Consider the following 12,766-nt stretch of genomic DNA (forward strand, 5'->3'; position numbering starts at 1 on the left):
TATGTGAACCTGGTTGTAATGTGAAGTTGCGAAAAAGAAAAAAAAAATACTTGCAGTCAAAATAACAAAAATCTTATCATTATATATTTCTATTGGCGAGCCTATTATGGCATAACCAAGTACTGTCATATTTAGTAAGCTAATTTACTGGTGAAGAATAATTCTATTACTCTGCTAAATCATGCCACCATGAGTTATTTTGATCCATTTGAAGCAAAACTTGAACGTAGAAATCATGCAACTATTCAAGTAACTGCAAAATTCTTCAATAATGCAATCCCAGCATTCAATACAATCAGTCTTTCTAAATTAACCAAATTCACAATCCAAACACAAATAACACTAAGTCAACATCAAATAATGCATATCTTAAATCTAGACTCGAGCGAACCGCTTCACAATGAGGTATATGCCAGCTTGATCAATGTGGTGAGAAAGACAGCACGGTATTTGTATGTTAATACAAAGCTATCTACATTGAGGGAATTCCCAATGACTAACGTTGAGTTTGTTAGTTTTGAAATAGCAAGAAAGTTCCCAGAGTTGTTTTATGTTCCTGTTGAGAAAAGTGGTGGTGAATTCCGTTTGAGTTATAAATGCCGGTTTACAGAAATGTGGATTATTACTTATTTGTTGAAACAAGAGTACAGCAAGGTAGTGGATATATTATACAGTGATTTATAGATAGTTTTATATGGATATTCTTTAATATAATTTAAAACCTAATGTTATAAGAATTTCTATCTATGATGTCAACTTCTAAGATTTTATGGGGTCGGTCAAATTTACCTAAACTCTTTCTACTACAACAGGTTCTTCTACTTCTGACACTTCTTCCAGTGGCAGAGATTGTTCTACTATCGGGGTCACTTCTGTTACCGGGGCTTCTTCTATCCCTGTAGCCTCTGCTGTTGGGACACCTTCTATTGACGAGGTTGTTTTTGGGAAAGGTGTTGCCACAAATGAACCAAACGCCTCCAATGATGTTTCGACTGAATCACTTGTAGTTGTAACTTGAATAGATGCAAGAGTAGTAGCACCGAATGTGGTTGTAACTTCAGGAACTGGTCTGGTATTTAAAACACATGAACACCTGCCTTTGTTAGCACGAGAGGGAACTTGATGTGGATATCGAATGTAAACCATTCCATATTCTTGTGTCACGATAAATCCGTTTTTATCATAACCTGAACCGACTCCTATATAAACATAATAATCGCCAATGTAAACGAACAACGCTGTACCATCATATTCATAATATCTATATCCATCGTCAGCAATCCCGACGTAATTGCCACTTCCTCCAAAGTTATTCAAATACAAACTTTTAATATGGGGTCCACGTTGTACCAAAAACCCATTGTCTCCAGAACCAAATGCAATGGTTGGGGAAAAATCAGGACGGATATAGTTTGCAAAAACAGTACTTTCAGCAAGGGCAATACAACCATTTCCACTTGCATAAGGCATTATTCCAATTGATCCATGAAAACACATGTTCCCATAATTTGCCAGCCCATTTATATACAGAACTCCATCATCCCCCCATATAGTCATTGATCCCCAATTCACAAGCGGATCCATATGAACATTAAGCTTCAGACGGCCGTGAATAACTAACTCGCCAGAATTATAATTGTTACTTCCAAACCACACAAGTGGTTCCTGAACCTGTGATACGTCGAATAAAGTATATCCCTCATTATTAAAAGAACCAATAGAAATAATGCCTTCAGAAACAGTGTTGGTTAAAAACTGGGCTGAAGGTTTAACAGTCAAGGAACTAATAGAAAGCCGAACCGGGTATGATAATGCCAAGGATCCGTTTGATTCAACGACAATCAGATCATCTGAAATGCTTTTGGATGTATAAACCTCTGAACGAGTTACTTCAATTGCAACTATTCCTGTAAGGAATATTCCGTAAATGATTGCTTTTAAGATCATTATTATTCTGTAGTATATTGCAACAAATACGAGGGGGGAAAGAGGCTTTATATACTTGGGAAAATATTAGGAGGCTCCATTTCGTATCAATATATTAGGAGAATTACGAGCACTGTTTTTATCATGGTAAATCTATCTATAAATATCCTGTTATTTTTAGCAAATATAGTTCCTAAGATTAGAATATATATTACGGTTACGAATTTACTGCGCCATGAGATATAATAAATCTTGAAAATATTTTGCAACTATTTTTTTCTTGGCTCTTTGGCAGTTACGCCTGAGCCAAGAAATCATTACCAACTGGCGAAATGATGGATTCTTCTTGGTGGGTACATGATCCTGGTTATATCCTATCAGTTTTCAACGCCCTAACATGATAAATGTAGTAGCTGACATTACAGCATAAAAAGTGTTGGTTTCTGCTCTACAAAAGTAACTGAATTAGAACTTTAACCCACGTATTGTCTTTACAGGACCGGTTGGTATATATTATCATCACTTTAATTAAACTTCGAGAAGTTTATCTCCACCTAGTGCCTTTATGGCTGATGCTACCATATTTTTGGCCGCTACCAGATTTTTATTGTAACCTGGTAGCGCGCATTTACTATTATGATCGCATCGCATTCTACGATGACCTTTGAAAAAAAATTGCCCAAAAAAATCTAGTTAGTATTATTCATTTATTATCATCAGTTACAACAACCATGGGTAGAATAAAGAAGAGAGGAACAACCGGAAGTGCCAAGAACTTCATTACTCGTACACAAGCTGTGCGTAAATTGCAAGTGTCTCTTGCTGATTTCCGTCGTCTTTGTATCTTCAAGGGGATCTATCCTCGTGAACCACGTAATAAAAAGAAGGCTAACAAAGGATCAACTGCTCCTGTCACTTTTTATTATTCTAAGGATATCCAATATCTCTTACACGAACCTGTGTTGATGAAGTTTAGAGAACACAAGACTTTTGCTAAGAAATTACAAAGGGCTTTGGGTAGAGGTGAGGTTAACGATGCTATGAAGTTGGAACAAAATAGACCAAAATATAAATTGAACCAAATTATTAAGGAAAGGTATCCTACCTTCTTGGATGCATTACGTGATTTGGATGATCCATTAAACATGTTGTTTTTGTTTGCTAATATGCCAGCTACTGATCGTGTAAGCACTAAAGTCACACGTGAAGCTGAAAAATTGTGTAACCAATGGTTAGCATATATTGCCAAGGAAAGATTAATGACCAAGGTTTTTGTTTCTATTAAGGGGGTGTATTACCAAGCTAATGTCAAGGGTCAAGAAGTTAGATGGTTGATTCCATATAAGTTTCCTACTAATATTCCAAGTGATGTTGATTTTAGAATCATGTTAACTTTCTTGGAATTTTATTCCACTTTGGTTCATTTCGTGTTGTTTAGATTGTATAATGATGCTAATTTGGTTTATCCTCCTACTATTGACAAATTAACCGGTATTGGTGGATTATCAAGTTTTGTTGCCCAAACCAAGGGACAAGCTTTGTTACCTGAAAAGAAACAAGAAGAGTCAACTGAAGAAGGTAAGGAATTAAGTCAAGATGAAATCACCAAGGCTATTGAAGCTGATAAGGAAGAAAATGAAGATGTTGACGAAGCCGAAGAAAACGTTGAAGAAGTTGAACTTGATGAATTTCAAGCCACTAACAAGACAACTGGAGATTTATTATCGCAACCTTCAAAATTCGCAACTCCTACTTCAACCTTATTCTCCAACTTCATCTTCTATATTGGTCGTGAAGTGTCCTTGGATATTTTGGAATTCTGTATTTTAGCATGTGGTGGTAAAGTGATATCTGAAATTGCCATGGATGAGTTAAAATTAAGCAATCCAGAAGAATTCAACAAGTTAAACTTGTCAAATATCACTCATCAAATAATTGATCGTCCAAAGATTTTACAAAAGGTTGCTGGTAGAACATATATTCAACCTCAATGGGTATTTGACTGTATAAATAAGAGTGAATTATTACCAGTCAGTGCTTATGCTGCTGGTGAAACCTTACCTCCACATTTATCACCATGGGGAGATGCTGGTGGATATGATCCAACTGCTGAAGCCAAGGAAGGTGAACAAGAAGAAGAATCTGAAGAAGTCGACGAAGAAGACGTTGAAGCTGATGAAGAGGAAGCCGAAGAAGAAGAAGAAGACGAAGATGTCAAGGCTCAAAAGGAATTAGAATTAGAAGCCAGTGGTGTTAAATTCTCTGAAATCAAGGAAGACACTACCAAGAAGTCTTCTAAGAAGAAACAACAACCAACTGAAGAAGAAGAAGAAAAGGAATTGAAGAAGATTATGATGACCAATAAACAACGTAAGTTGTACAAGAAGATGCAATATGGTATTGAAAAGAAAGAAACCAGACAAAAGGAATTAACTAAGAAGAAAAAGAAGATTATTAGTGAATTAAACAAGAAAAACTAAATTAGTTAGTAGTTTAAGTCGTTTGTATAATAGACAAGATAAAAGAGCCGCATCGTAGGTAAATAAGTAGCAAAAAAAAATCAGATTTTTCAATACACTACATGACAACAGCTTACTACAACATCCATGATTAGACCAATAGTAATACTAAGACGATTTAACTCCTCCTATCTCAATACTAAACAGCAGATTGACAAGTTTTTATCACAACCAACATGGTCAGTGAAACAGCTAATGAAACCAAATCAGGATAGCATAAACAAAATAACAATAGACTCAAATGTTATACGAAAGATGTTGGCATTGTCAGGACTAAAACTGGATATAACACCAGAGAGAGAACAAGAATTGATCAATGCATTGAAATCACAAATGACGTTTATTGGACACTTATATAACGAAAATGAAATGAACCAAGAAACTGAAAGTAGCAACGATAGTATATTTAGACTAATTGCTACAGATCACAAGGCTAATCCACCTTTAACTTTGGACACCTTGCTAGAACAAATTGAAAAACTTCCTAGTGAAGTCAACTCTGAGAAAGGAGAACATGGATTTGATATAACGGAAATCAATTCAAGAAATGATCATTTTTTTACTATCAAAACTAAATAGTGTTACTTAGTTAGAGTCACTCTTGAATCCATAAAGATTCTATCGGGAATCTCCAATATAAACAAGTTCTTTAAGAACTCTTGTAATTTAATCAACTCTTTTGTCCCGTGATTGATTTGCTCAACATCAGTAGATTTACTGACATTCATATAAACCCTGATTTGAAATGTATTTGATTCATCCAAGAGTTTCAACTTTATACGTTCGGCAGTACTGTTGTTAGCAGTTGTATCATCTCTAATCAATACTTTAAAGATTTCGATTATTATATCACCATGAAAGAATCGAATCCCTTTGATCCAAAACTGATTTATAACTTCGTATCCCAAGTCTTGTAAAAACACCAAGAATGAAGCTCGACGTTGTTCAGCAAGTGCATCTTCTGTTTTCTTACTATCAACTTCGGAATCTTCTGGTGGATCAATTTCAATAAAATCTTCAAAGTCATCTTTGCCCTCTTTTACTTTATCTTCGAGGTTCAAGTCTATTCTTGTATGGGTATGAACCAAAGTACTTTCATACACTGTTTGTTGACAACATCCTTGATTTTTACCTGCAATGGGGATATCCGATATCTGCAACGTCCAAACACGTTCAGTTTTATCATCGGGTCTAAATAAACGTCGGGCACTTACTATGTCACCATCCTTCAAAATAGGTTTGCTTATGTCTATGGAATCATCGCGCCAATTTGTGATACATTTCATAAAATATTGCTCAATTTGATTAACTTTCCCTGGTTCAAATTTCGGTTTGAATACCGTGGATGGCTTACTGATTAATGTATATGTTGATATTGGTTGTGGTTGCACAAGTCCAGTAAGTGCTTGTAAGGTGGATATTGTTTGAAGGTATTTGTTGTGAGGTATTGACGATACCAATGACAATTGGTGAACCATGGTTTACTTGTTCTATTTGCTTTGTTGTTTTGTTGTCTTCACCAGTTCACCTGTGGAGTTATACACAGTTATCTCTTGACTACTTGCAAGTTGTTTACTACTTTTTTTTTTTATTTTTCACTAACCTTGAACATTGTGCTACAGTGTTGTGTCTTTACAGAATGTTTCACCACACATTACTACTGGTTGTTTACTACACTTTCTTGTTCCCACGCAACTCATAATTATATTAACATATATACAGAATACACACACTATATTTCCTTCTTTGATTCTTCTTCCAATTTAGAAGTATCTTCAGTAAATGCAACAACAACATATCCAATTAATACCACATTGGCAATTAATGCAGCAATTCCACCACTAATTATCGAATTATGATTGAATAAATATTGACATACAAAGAATGTAAATACTGGTAATATTATCATGGCACCAGTAAAGAATACCAATTTTTGTATCACTGACCTATCAAGCGTGTTAGTATGCAATTGATATGTATACACAAAATTGCTAAATTCTACTTACTTTGGAATATCTGGAGCTGACATCTTGTATTTTTATTGATTGACTTGGACAATTTTGATTTATAAACTTTATTGACAACTGCCTGGTTTGCCCTTCGAATTATATGGTTGTTAAACAAGATCAGTATAATTTTTTTGAATGAGAATCCCACTAATTTTAGTCACGTGTTGGTTTTTTTTTATTTCTAGAACTTTACAAAATGTTCCAAGAATTGACCAAAGTAGACAGGATCTTATTAAAGCAGTCTGATTAAAAGTTATGTGCAAGCTAAAGAAAAGAAAAAGTTTTAATTAGAATAATGTAAGAAAATTTATGTTTTAGTTTACAGTTAAACTCGACGGAATAAATACATTAATTGAAATTATATTCATGTTTTTTTCAGTTAAAATTAACTAATCAGAAGTATTTTGTTGTTGGATAAGGTTTGCAGTTTAGCAAAATGATTCTAAACTCAGTTTCTTTTAAAAACAAATTGGTAGTATACAGTGAGATATAGTTTAGGATTAAAATCTATACATACTTTCCGAGTTTCTAAGTGATTAAAGAAAGTTGTATAGTTGTCAGAAAATACTCTTGATATTCAACTTGATCTAATCATTGGTCTAGATCATCGTACCTACTAAATCTTTACTAAACAAAGATTTGATTGTCAGATATTTTAATCGTAAAATGCTATTTATGCTTTGCTACTGGTATGATTAGTGAGAATTTCACATTAGTTCTATTATGAGAAAAATAAGATTTTGGAAAATATGGCATTAGGCAAAAATTTATAGCAACTGGTAATTAGTTAGCTAGATCTATTTCTAATCATAACAACACTTGAAACTGTTTAGATCAGATTCCAGGTCTACTTGGATGTAATGAAACATATAGTTGCATTCGCCACATGTCAAATTGTTTAGGTAATGTACAGCTGCCCAGAAATTAAATTTTGGGAATACTTGAAACAACTCATTGGTTATTGTTGTGTGGTTTGGAATTTGCTCTGCCATTAGATATTCATTGATCAGATTAACTGTAATCAATCGCTTTGAATATCTGGAATTGTATACTAAGAAAGATATGAGCAATTGGAATAACATCATTGTGAGAAAATAGAAATAAAAACCAAGAAAATGTTTTGCAGTAATTTATTTTTTATCTAAAGAGGATACCTACCCCGGGAGTTATAATCCTTGGGTACTGTCTGGCACGATATCCCTTTCTTCTTGGATCTATTCTCCCACTAGGAGAAGTTTTACGAAACCTTTCATAACTAGAGATAATTTCTTTCTATACTTTTTGCAAAGAACAAATGTGACATTATCCCATTGTTCTTGCGTACTCCAGGCAACAAAACTTTGCCACCACTTACTACCCACTTGATAGAATTTGAATACTTCTACTGCAGGAATATCACTTGTGTATTCAGCAACAGCTGTACAAACACTATCGCTATTCCACAGAGAAGGACAATCTATTGGTTCCGGTAAATCAGAGTTGTGTATAACAACAGTAATGGGATCAGCTTTAACAGTCACTAGCATTAATAAATTGCAGAAAAAACCCAAAACTGTATCATTGTAAATGATAATTTCTTGCTGCAAAAAAAACCGGATGCATTGTGTTTTGCGATAAAACTGGTTGTCAAGTATTCATGTAATCAGTATTGGTGTCAATATTACTACCTCGTTGTATCTTTGAGCACCTTTTTGTAAACATTTTTTTGGTGCAGAAATTGCAAAATCTAATTTCTAAATTAAATATGTTCAACTGAGTGTGGCTAGAGAATAAGATATCACGAAAGCCTAGCAAAATAAAATAGCGCAAAGTTGCTTTTTTCCTGATAGCGGGGTAATTCATGGAGCGCAATAATGCATATTTGCACTTTCGGAATCTTTGTGCATACATATGCTTCCTTGCATTGTGTTGCAGGCGAGCCCGTAAATGGTTAGGCTTATTGTTCTTCCTCTGCAATTCGCTGGCGAAACTAGATTTGCACAATTTTTAAAAAAATCTGCATTAATATCACTAACCCCTAGAAGACATAGCCTGTTTATTATTAGTTCCTGAGTATCGTATATGCTGTAAATGTGAATATGTTTTTTTTTGCCAGGTGCAAAATAAAATGAATGAGCTAGTTTTGAGCCCTGGTGCAAAAAAAAATAGCCTGCAAAAAGAAAAATCACGTTTGCGTTATTTTTCTCAGCCTCTGAACTAAATGCAAGGGTCACCTGTTAACATGATGACGCTATATAATCTGCTTTTATGGCTCTAGTTTTTACGTGACATAATCATTTGATTGTGGTATTGTTATAGCAGGTGTATGATAGTTATGTGAACTTTCCCCACACCTTTATCGATATAATTTGGTGTCTTGGAATTTAGTATCCCTTGCCAGGGAATAATCTCATAATTTTTTATTTGATTAGGGTTCAATTTATTCAGTTAAAGTACTTGGCAAGAACATTTATGAAACGGATACTGTTTTATTTTAATGAATATCCAAGTTTTCTTGATCATGACACTAATTTCATGTAATGCATATGACTACGAATGGATCGGGGCCACAATATCAAACCCCGGGTATGATAGTTCAAGCGATATAACCCAGATCTGAAATAACCCTGATTTGTGTGCTTAATGCTGCCAAGAACTCGTAAAAACTATTCTTTTTTTTATTTTGAGTGAGAATTTTTTGCTTTTGCATAATTTTGCATCAAGAATCTTCTAAATTAAACTGTTCTTGTCATTTGTATTCAAATGGTACATTATTTGTTTATATGTATATATTGAGTGATTCAGTGAGCTTGTATCATACCACATTACTACCCCGTCAATGATGTTAACAAAAGAGACCAAAAACTTTCACTATCATGGTATTAAACCCTATATACAAATTGGCCCTGAGGTAGCTGCAAATAGTTTTGGTCTTTTTTTTAAACTTTCCAAAATGGCCTGTTTTCTTGTTATGCATTGCGCTCATGCATATACTATCACATTTATCATACCACTATATGTTTATTTGAATTGCAACTGCGGCAATTCTATATCACGGATCTTGGTTGCATTAAGGTGCGCCAGATCTTGGTAATTAATTAAATAATACATGACATTTGCAATATTAAACAGAGAAGTTCATTATGTCATCCTAGAGCATGATGAAAGATTTACAAAGTCATAGCTTGTCTTGTAATCCCCTTGTTGTGCTATAAAAGCCCCGATTGAATTCCCATGCTTTGGAATTTGTGGTTTTGCTCGATATATTTCAATTTTTCGCAACAAAATACAACTTACATTTCATAATGCGACAATTTTTGCTAATTTTCTATTTACTATTACTGATGCTAGCGGCTGTTAATGCCGATGATCTAGAAGGTCCAGTTTATACAATACCAGCTTACCCCGAAACAGTTACTTTCAGTCCATTACCTGACTCTCCTGATCCAATTGCTTGTCCTACTCTGTGGAATGATGATAGTATATGTACTGTTATTCCTGGTGCTCATGCAATTCTTAGTAACGCACCATCAGTGAAAACATTTGATTTTATTTATATCAAGTGGATGCAAGATGATTATTATGAAGTACTTGTGGAGTTCGAACTTGGTGATGATGTATACCCAGTTAGCACTTTGCGGCTGATCTTTATTACTCGATTTGATTATAGTATGCTTGGGTATAGTTATCCAAATTTGAACATGTTTGGTAATTCACCATATCACTTCTATCTCAAGTTTGCTATGAAGACCAAGCGCTATGGTCAATATATTTGTACCACCCCATTCGAACTATATTATTCTTGGGAAGGTAGTAGTCTGACTGGTATATACAGACACAGCTGTGATGGTACTGATCCTACTATACATAATGATTTTGGACTAGTATGTTGGGAAGAACAATGTAGCCGAGATGATGCTGAAACCACCACTGAATCTGAAGAAACTACTATTGTAACCACTACTGAACCTGAAGTACAAACAACTATCGAAACACTCCCACCCCAGACTGCTACTCTTGGTCGTATATCTGATTTTCCAGACCCAGTCCCCTGTCCAAAACTGTGGAGGGATGATATTATTTGTGGTACCGATACAGGTCCAACTACAGGTGACATGGGATATCCAGAAGTGAAGAAATTTGAATTTGTTTCAATCAAATGGATACAAGACGATATGTATGAGGGAATTGTTGAGTTTGAGGTTGACTGTACTGTATACCCATTAGATATCTTAGGAGTTATCACTATCGGTGATCTTCCTGTACCTAGTGGGATGGAAACTTTCTTTTCAGTATACTATCCTGATCAAAATATTAATCTATTAGGTGATTCCCCATGTCACTTTTATTTCAAATTTGTGATGACTACCCAGAAGTTTGATCAATATACATGTACCAAACCATTCTATGTGTTTTTTGGATGGAATCTTAAGCCTTCTCCTTGGTATGCTCATGGTTGTGTGCCCTATCAACCTGATTATTATGGTGTAGACTCGAGACTTGTGTGTTGGGAAGAGGGAGATTGTGATGAACCATCTGATGAAACTACCACTGGATTTGAAGAAACTTCTCAATCTGAAGAGTTAACTACAATTGAACAAACTACTGAAGCTGAAGAAACTACAGAATCCGATTATCCGGTTCCTGTTACTGTTACTCGACCAAACACTGATTTGCCATCAGCAACAACAGATGTTCCAACTCTGTGGAATAGTGACAGTATCTGTAGTACCAGTGTAGCCCAAGATGATGAACAAACTAAACCAGAAGTGGAGATATTTGATTTTGTCTCTATCAATTGGATAGAAGGTAATTACTATGAAGTGATGATTGAATTCAAGATAGACGGTTACTCCTATACAGAGTCTGATTTGAGGGCAATCTATATTTACAATCTTGTTACTCCTGATGGTTATCTCCAAAGTCTTGAACTTTACGTTGCATCATTAGATATTAATCTTCTTGGAAACTCCCCCTTCCATTTCTTCTTCTCCTGGGTAATGGAAGCACAAGATCTTGATCAATACATTTGTACCACACCATTTACTATTATGTATGATTGGGATACTTATTTTGCTGAGTATAAACATGGATGTGATCTATTGACTGACCTGCCTCTTAGATGTTGGGACCAAATTTACATTGTTGAAAGTACTGAATCTGATACTGAGCCAAGTACTGTTGCTGAATCATCTTCTGAACTTGAAACAGTTGAAGAAACTACTGCGGATGAAGAAACAACCACTATTGAGCCAACTTCTGATTCAGAAGAAACCAATGAACCCGAGGAAACTACTGGTCTAGAATACAGTACTCAAGAAAGTTCTGAAATTGATGAAACTACTACTGAATTGCTTGATGAAAGTACTGAGTTCGAAGGTACCACCGGATCTACAGGAGCTGAAACAACTTCTGAATCTGAAGAAAGTAGTAATATTGAAGAAACAACAAATCCAACACCAGCTACTGAGTCAGAAGAGGACCCTACTAAATCTATTGAAGAAAGTACTCAGTTTGATTCAACAACTGAACAAGATGGAACTAGCAAGACTAATGAGAATCCAACTATCGGACCTGAAGATACTACTAGTGTAGAACAGACGATTCATTCAGACATACCAACTGAAACAGAATCAACACCTATAACTTTCCCAATTTCTGAATCATCAGAGTCGGCCGGAGAAACCCTTATTTCTTCAATTGAACATTCAGACGAAACAGAATCCGAGAAGCCAACATCATCAATAGTAGATCCTACAGATCCAGGAACTGGAAACCCAAGTACCCCAACTAGCGAGGGAACACATAGTCCGGAACGAGTAGAATCAGAAACAACTATCCCATCTTCTCCTGCTACGACAAATCCTACTGAATCTGATACCAAGAATCCTACTGATACAGATACAACATCACCCACTACACAACCTACTGGTGGCTCAACTAATCCGGGCTCTAACCTACCAGCTACTTCAGGTGCTGACCACCCAACTGGTCAAACTTCTTTTGATACCTCTCAACTGGGATCAATAAGTGTAAGTTCTTCCAGAACTCAAACTCCATCAGAGTCGTCTGGGACAGCAAAATCATCTAGTGAATTATCAAATCCTACATCAGAAACAGGTGCTAGAATTACTACAATCACAAGACCCGATACTACTTATGCTACAACCATCACAGGAACACTCAACCCTTCAGGCATAATTACCACTATCTCAGACAGTGATACTACCTATGTGACAACAATCTATCCAGGATACCCACAAGGCACTACTGGATCTCAAATAGGTCGTTCATCTTCGAATATTCCAGTTAACCCCAATGATCCTAGTATAT

At 35.3% G+C, this 12,766-nt stretch overlaps 6 protein-coding genes across 6 annotated transcripts; 3 read left to right on the top strand and 3 right to left on the bottom strand. All coding sequences in view use genetic code 12, as the record gives it.

Annotated features, from left to right (window-relative positions):
- Positions 1 to 189: 189 nt before the first annotated feature.
- SPAPADRAFT_137569 (uncharacterized protein) lies at positions 190 to 684 on the top strand (the record flags this gene model as incomplete). Its single annotated transcript, XM_007374234.1, has 1 exon — positions 190 to 684. The coding sequence occupies one exon, from the start codon at positions 190 to 192 to the stop codon at positions 682 to 684; it is 495 nt and encodes a 164-aa protein (XP_007374296.1).
- SPAPADRAFT_60130 (uncharacterized protein) lies at positions 649 to 1,345 on the bottom strand (the record flags this gene model as incomplete). Its single annotated transcript, XM_007374235.1, has 1 exon — positions 649 to 1,345. One exon carries the CDS (start codon positions 1,144 to 1,146, stop codon positions 790 to 792), a length of 357 nt encoding a protein of 118 aa, XP_007374297.1.
- A 1,312-nt stretch (positions 1,346 to 2,657) lies between these two features.
- On the top strand, positions 2,658 to 4,406 carry PES1 (mRNA-binding ribosome synthesis protein; the record flags this gene model as incomplete). Its single annotated transcript, XM_007374236.1, has 1 exon — positions 2,658 to 4,406. The coding sequence occupies one exon, from the start codon at positions 2,658 to 2,660 to the stop codon at positions 4,404 to 4,406; it is 1,749 nt and encodes a 582-aa protein (XP_007374298.1).
- A 91-nt stretch (positions 4,407 to 4,497) lies between these two features.
- MED18 (Med18p) lies at positions 4,498 to 6,585 on the bottom strand (the record flags this gene model as incomplete). The annotated part of the gene is made up of 2 exons (XM_007374237.1): positions 4,498 to 6,391; positions 6,452 to 6,585. The coding sequence occupies one exon, from the start codon at positions 5,921 to 5,923 to the stop codon at positions 5,027 to 5,029; it is 897 nt and encodes a 298-aa protein (XP_007374299.1).
- Positions 4,533 to 5,024, top strand: SPAPADRAFT_135685 (glutamyl-tRNA(Gln) amidotransferase subunit F; the record flags this gene model as incomplete). The annotated part of the gene is made up of 1 exon (XM_007374238.1): positions 4,533 to 5,024. The coding sequence occupies one exon, from the start codon at positions 4,533 to 4,535 to the stop codon at positions 5,022 to 5,024; it is 492 nt and encodes a 163-aa protein (XP_007374300.1).
- On the bottom strand, positions 6,056 to 6,556 carry SPAPADRAFT_60134 (uncharacterized protein; the record flags this gene model as incomplete). The annotated part of the gene is made up of 2 exons (XM_007374239.1): positions 6,056 to 6,391; positions 6,452 to 6,556. 2 exons carry the CDS (start codon positions 6,472 to 6,474, stop codon positions 6,178 to 6,180), a joined length of 237 nt encoding a protein of 78 aa, XP_007374301.1.
- Positions 6,586 to 12,766: the final 6,181 nt, after the last annotated feature.

Source organism: Spathaspora passalidarum, assembly GCF_000223485.1.
Source record: "Spathaspora passalidarum NRRL Y-27907 unplaced genomic scaffold SPAPAscaffold_3, whole genome shotgun sequence".
Taxonomy (NCBI): domain Eukaryota; kingdom Fungi; phylum Ascomycota; class Pichiomycetes; order Serinales; family Debaryomycetaceae; genus Spathaspora; species Spathaspora passalidarum.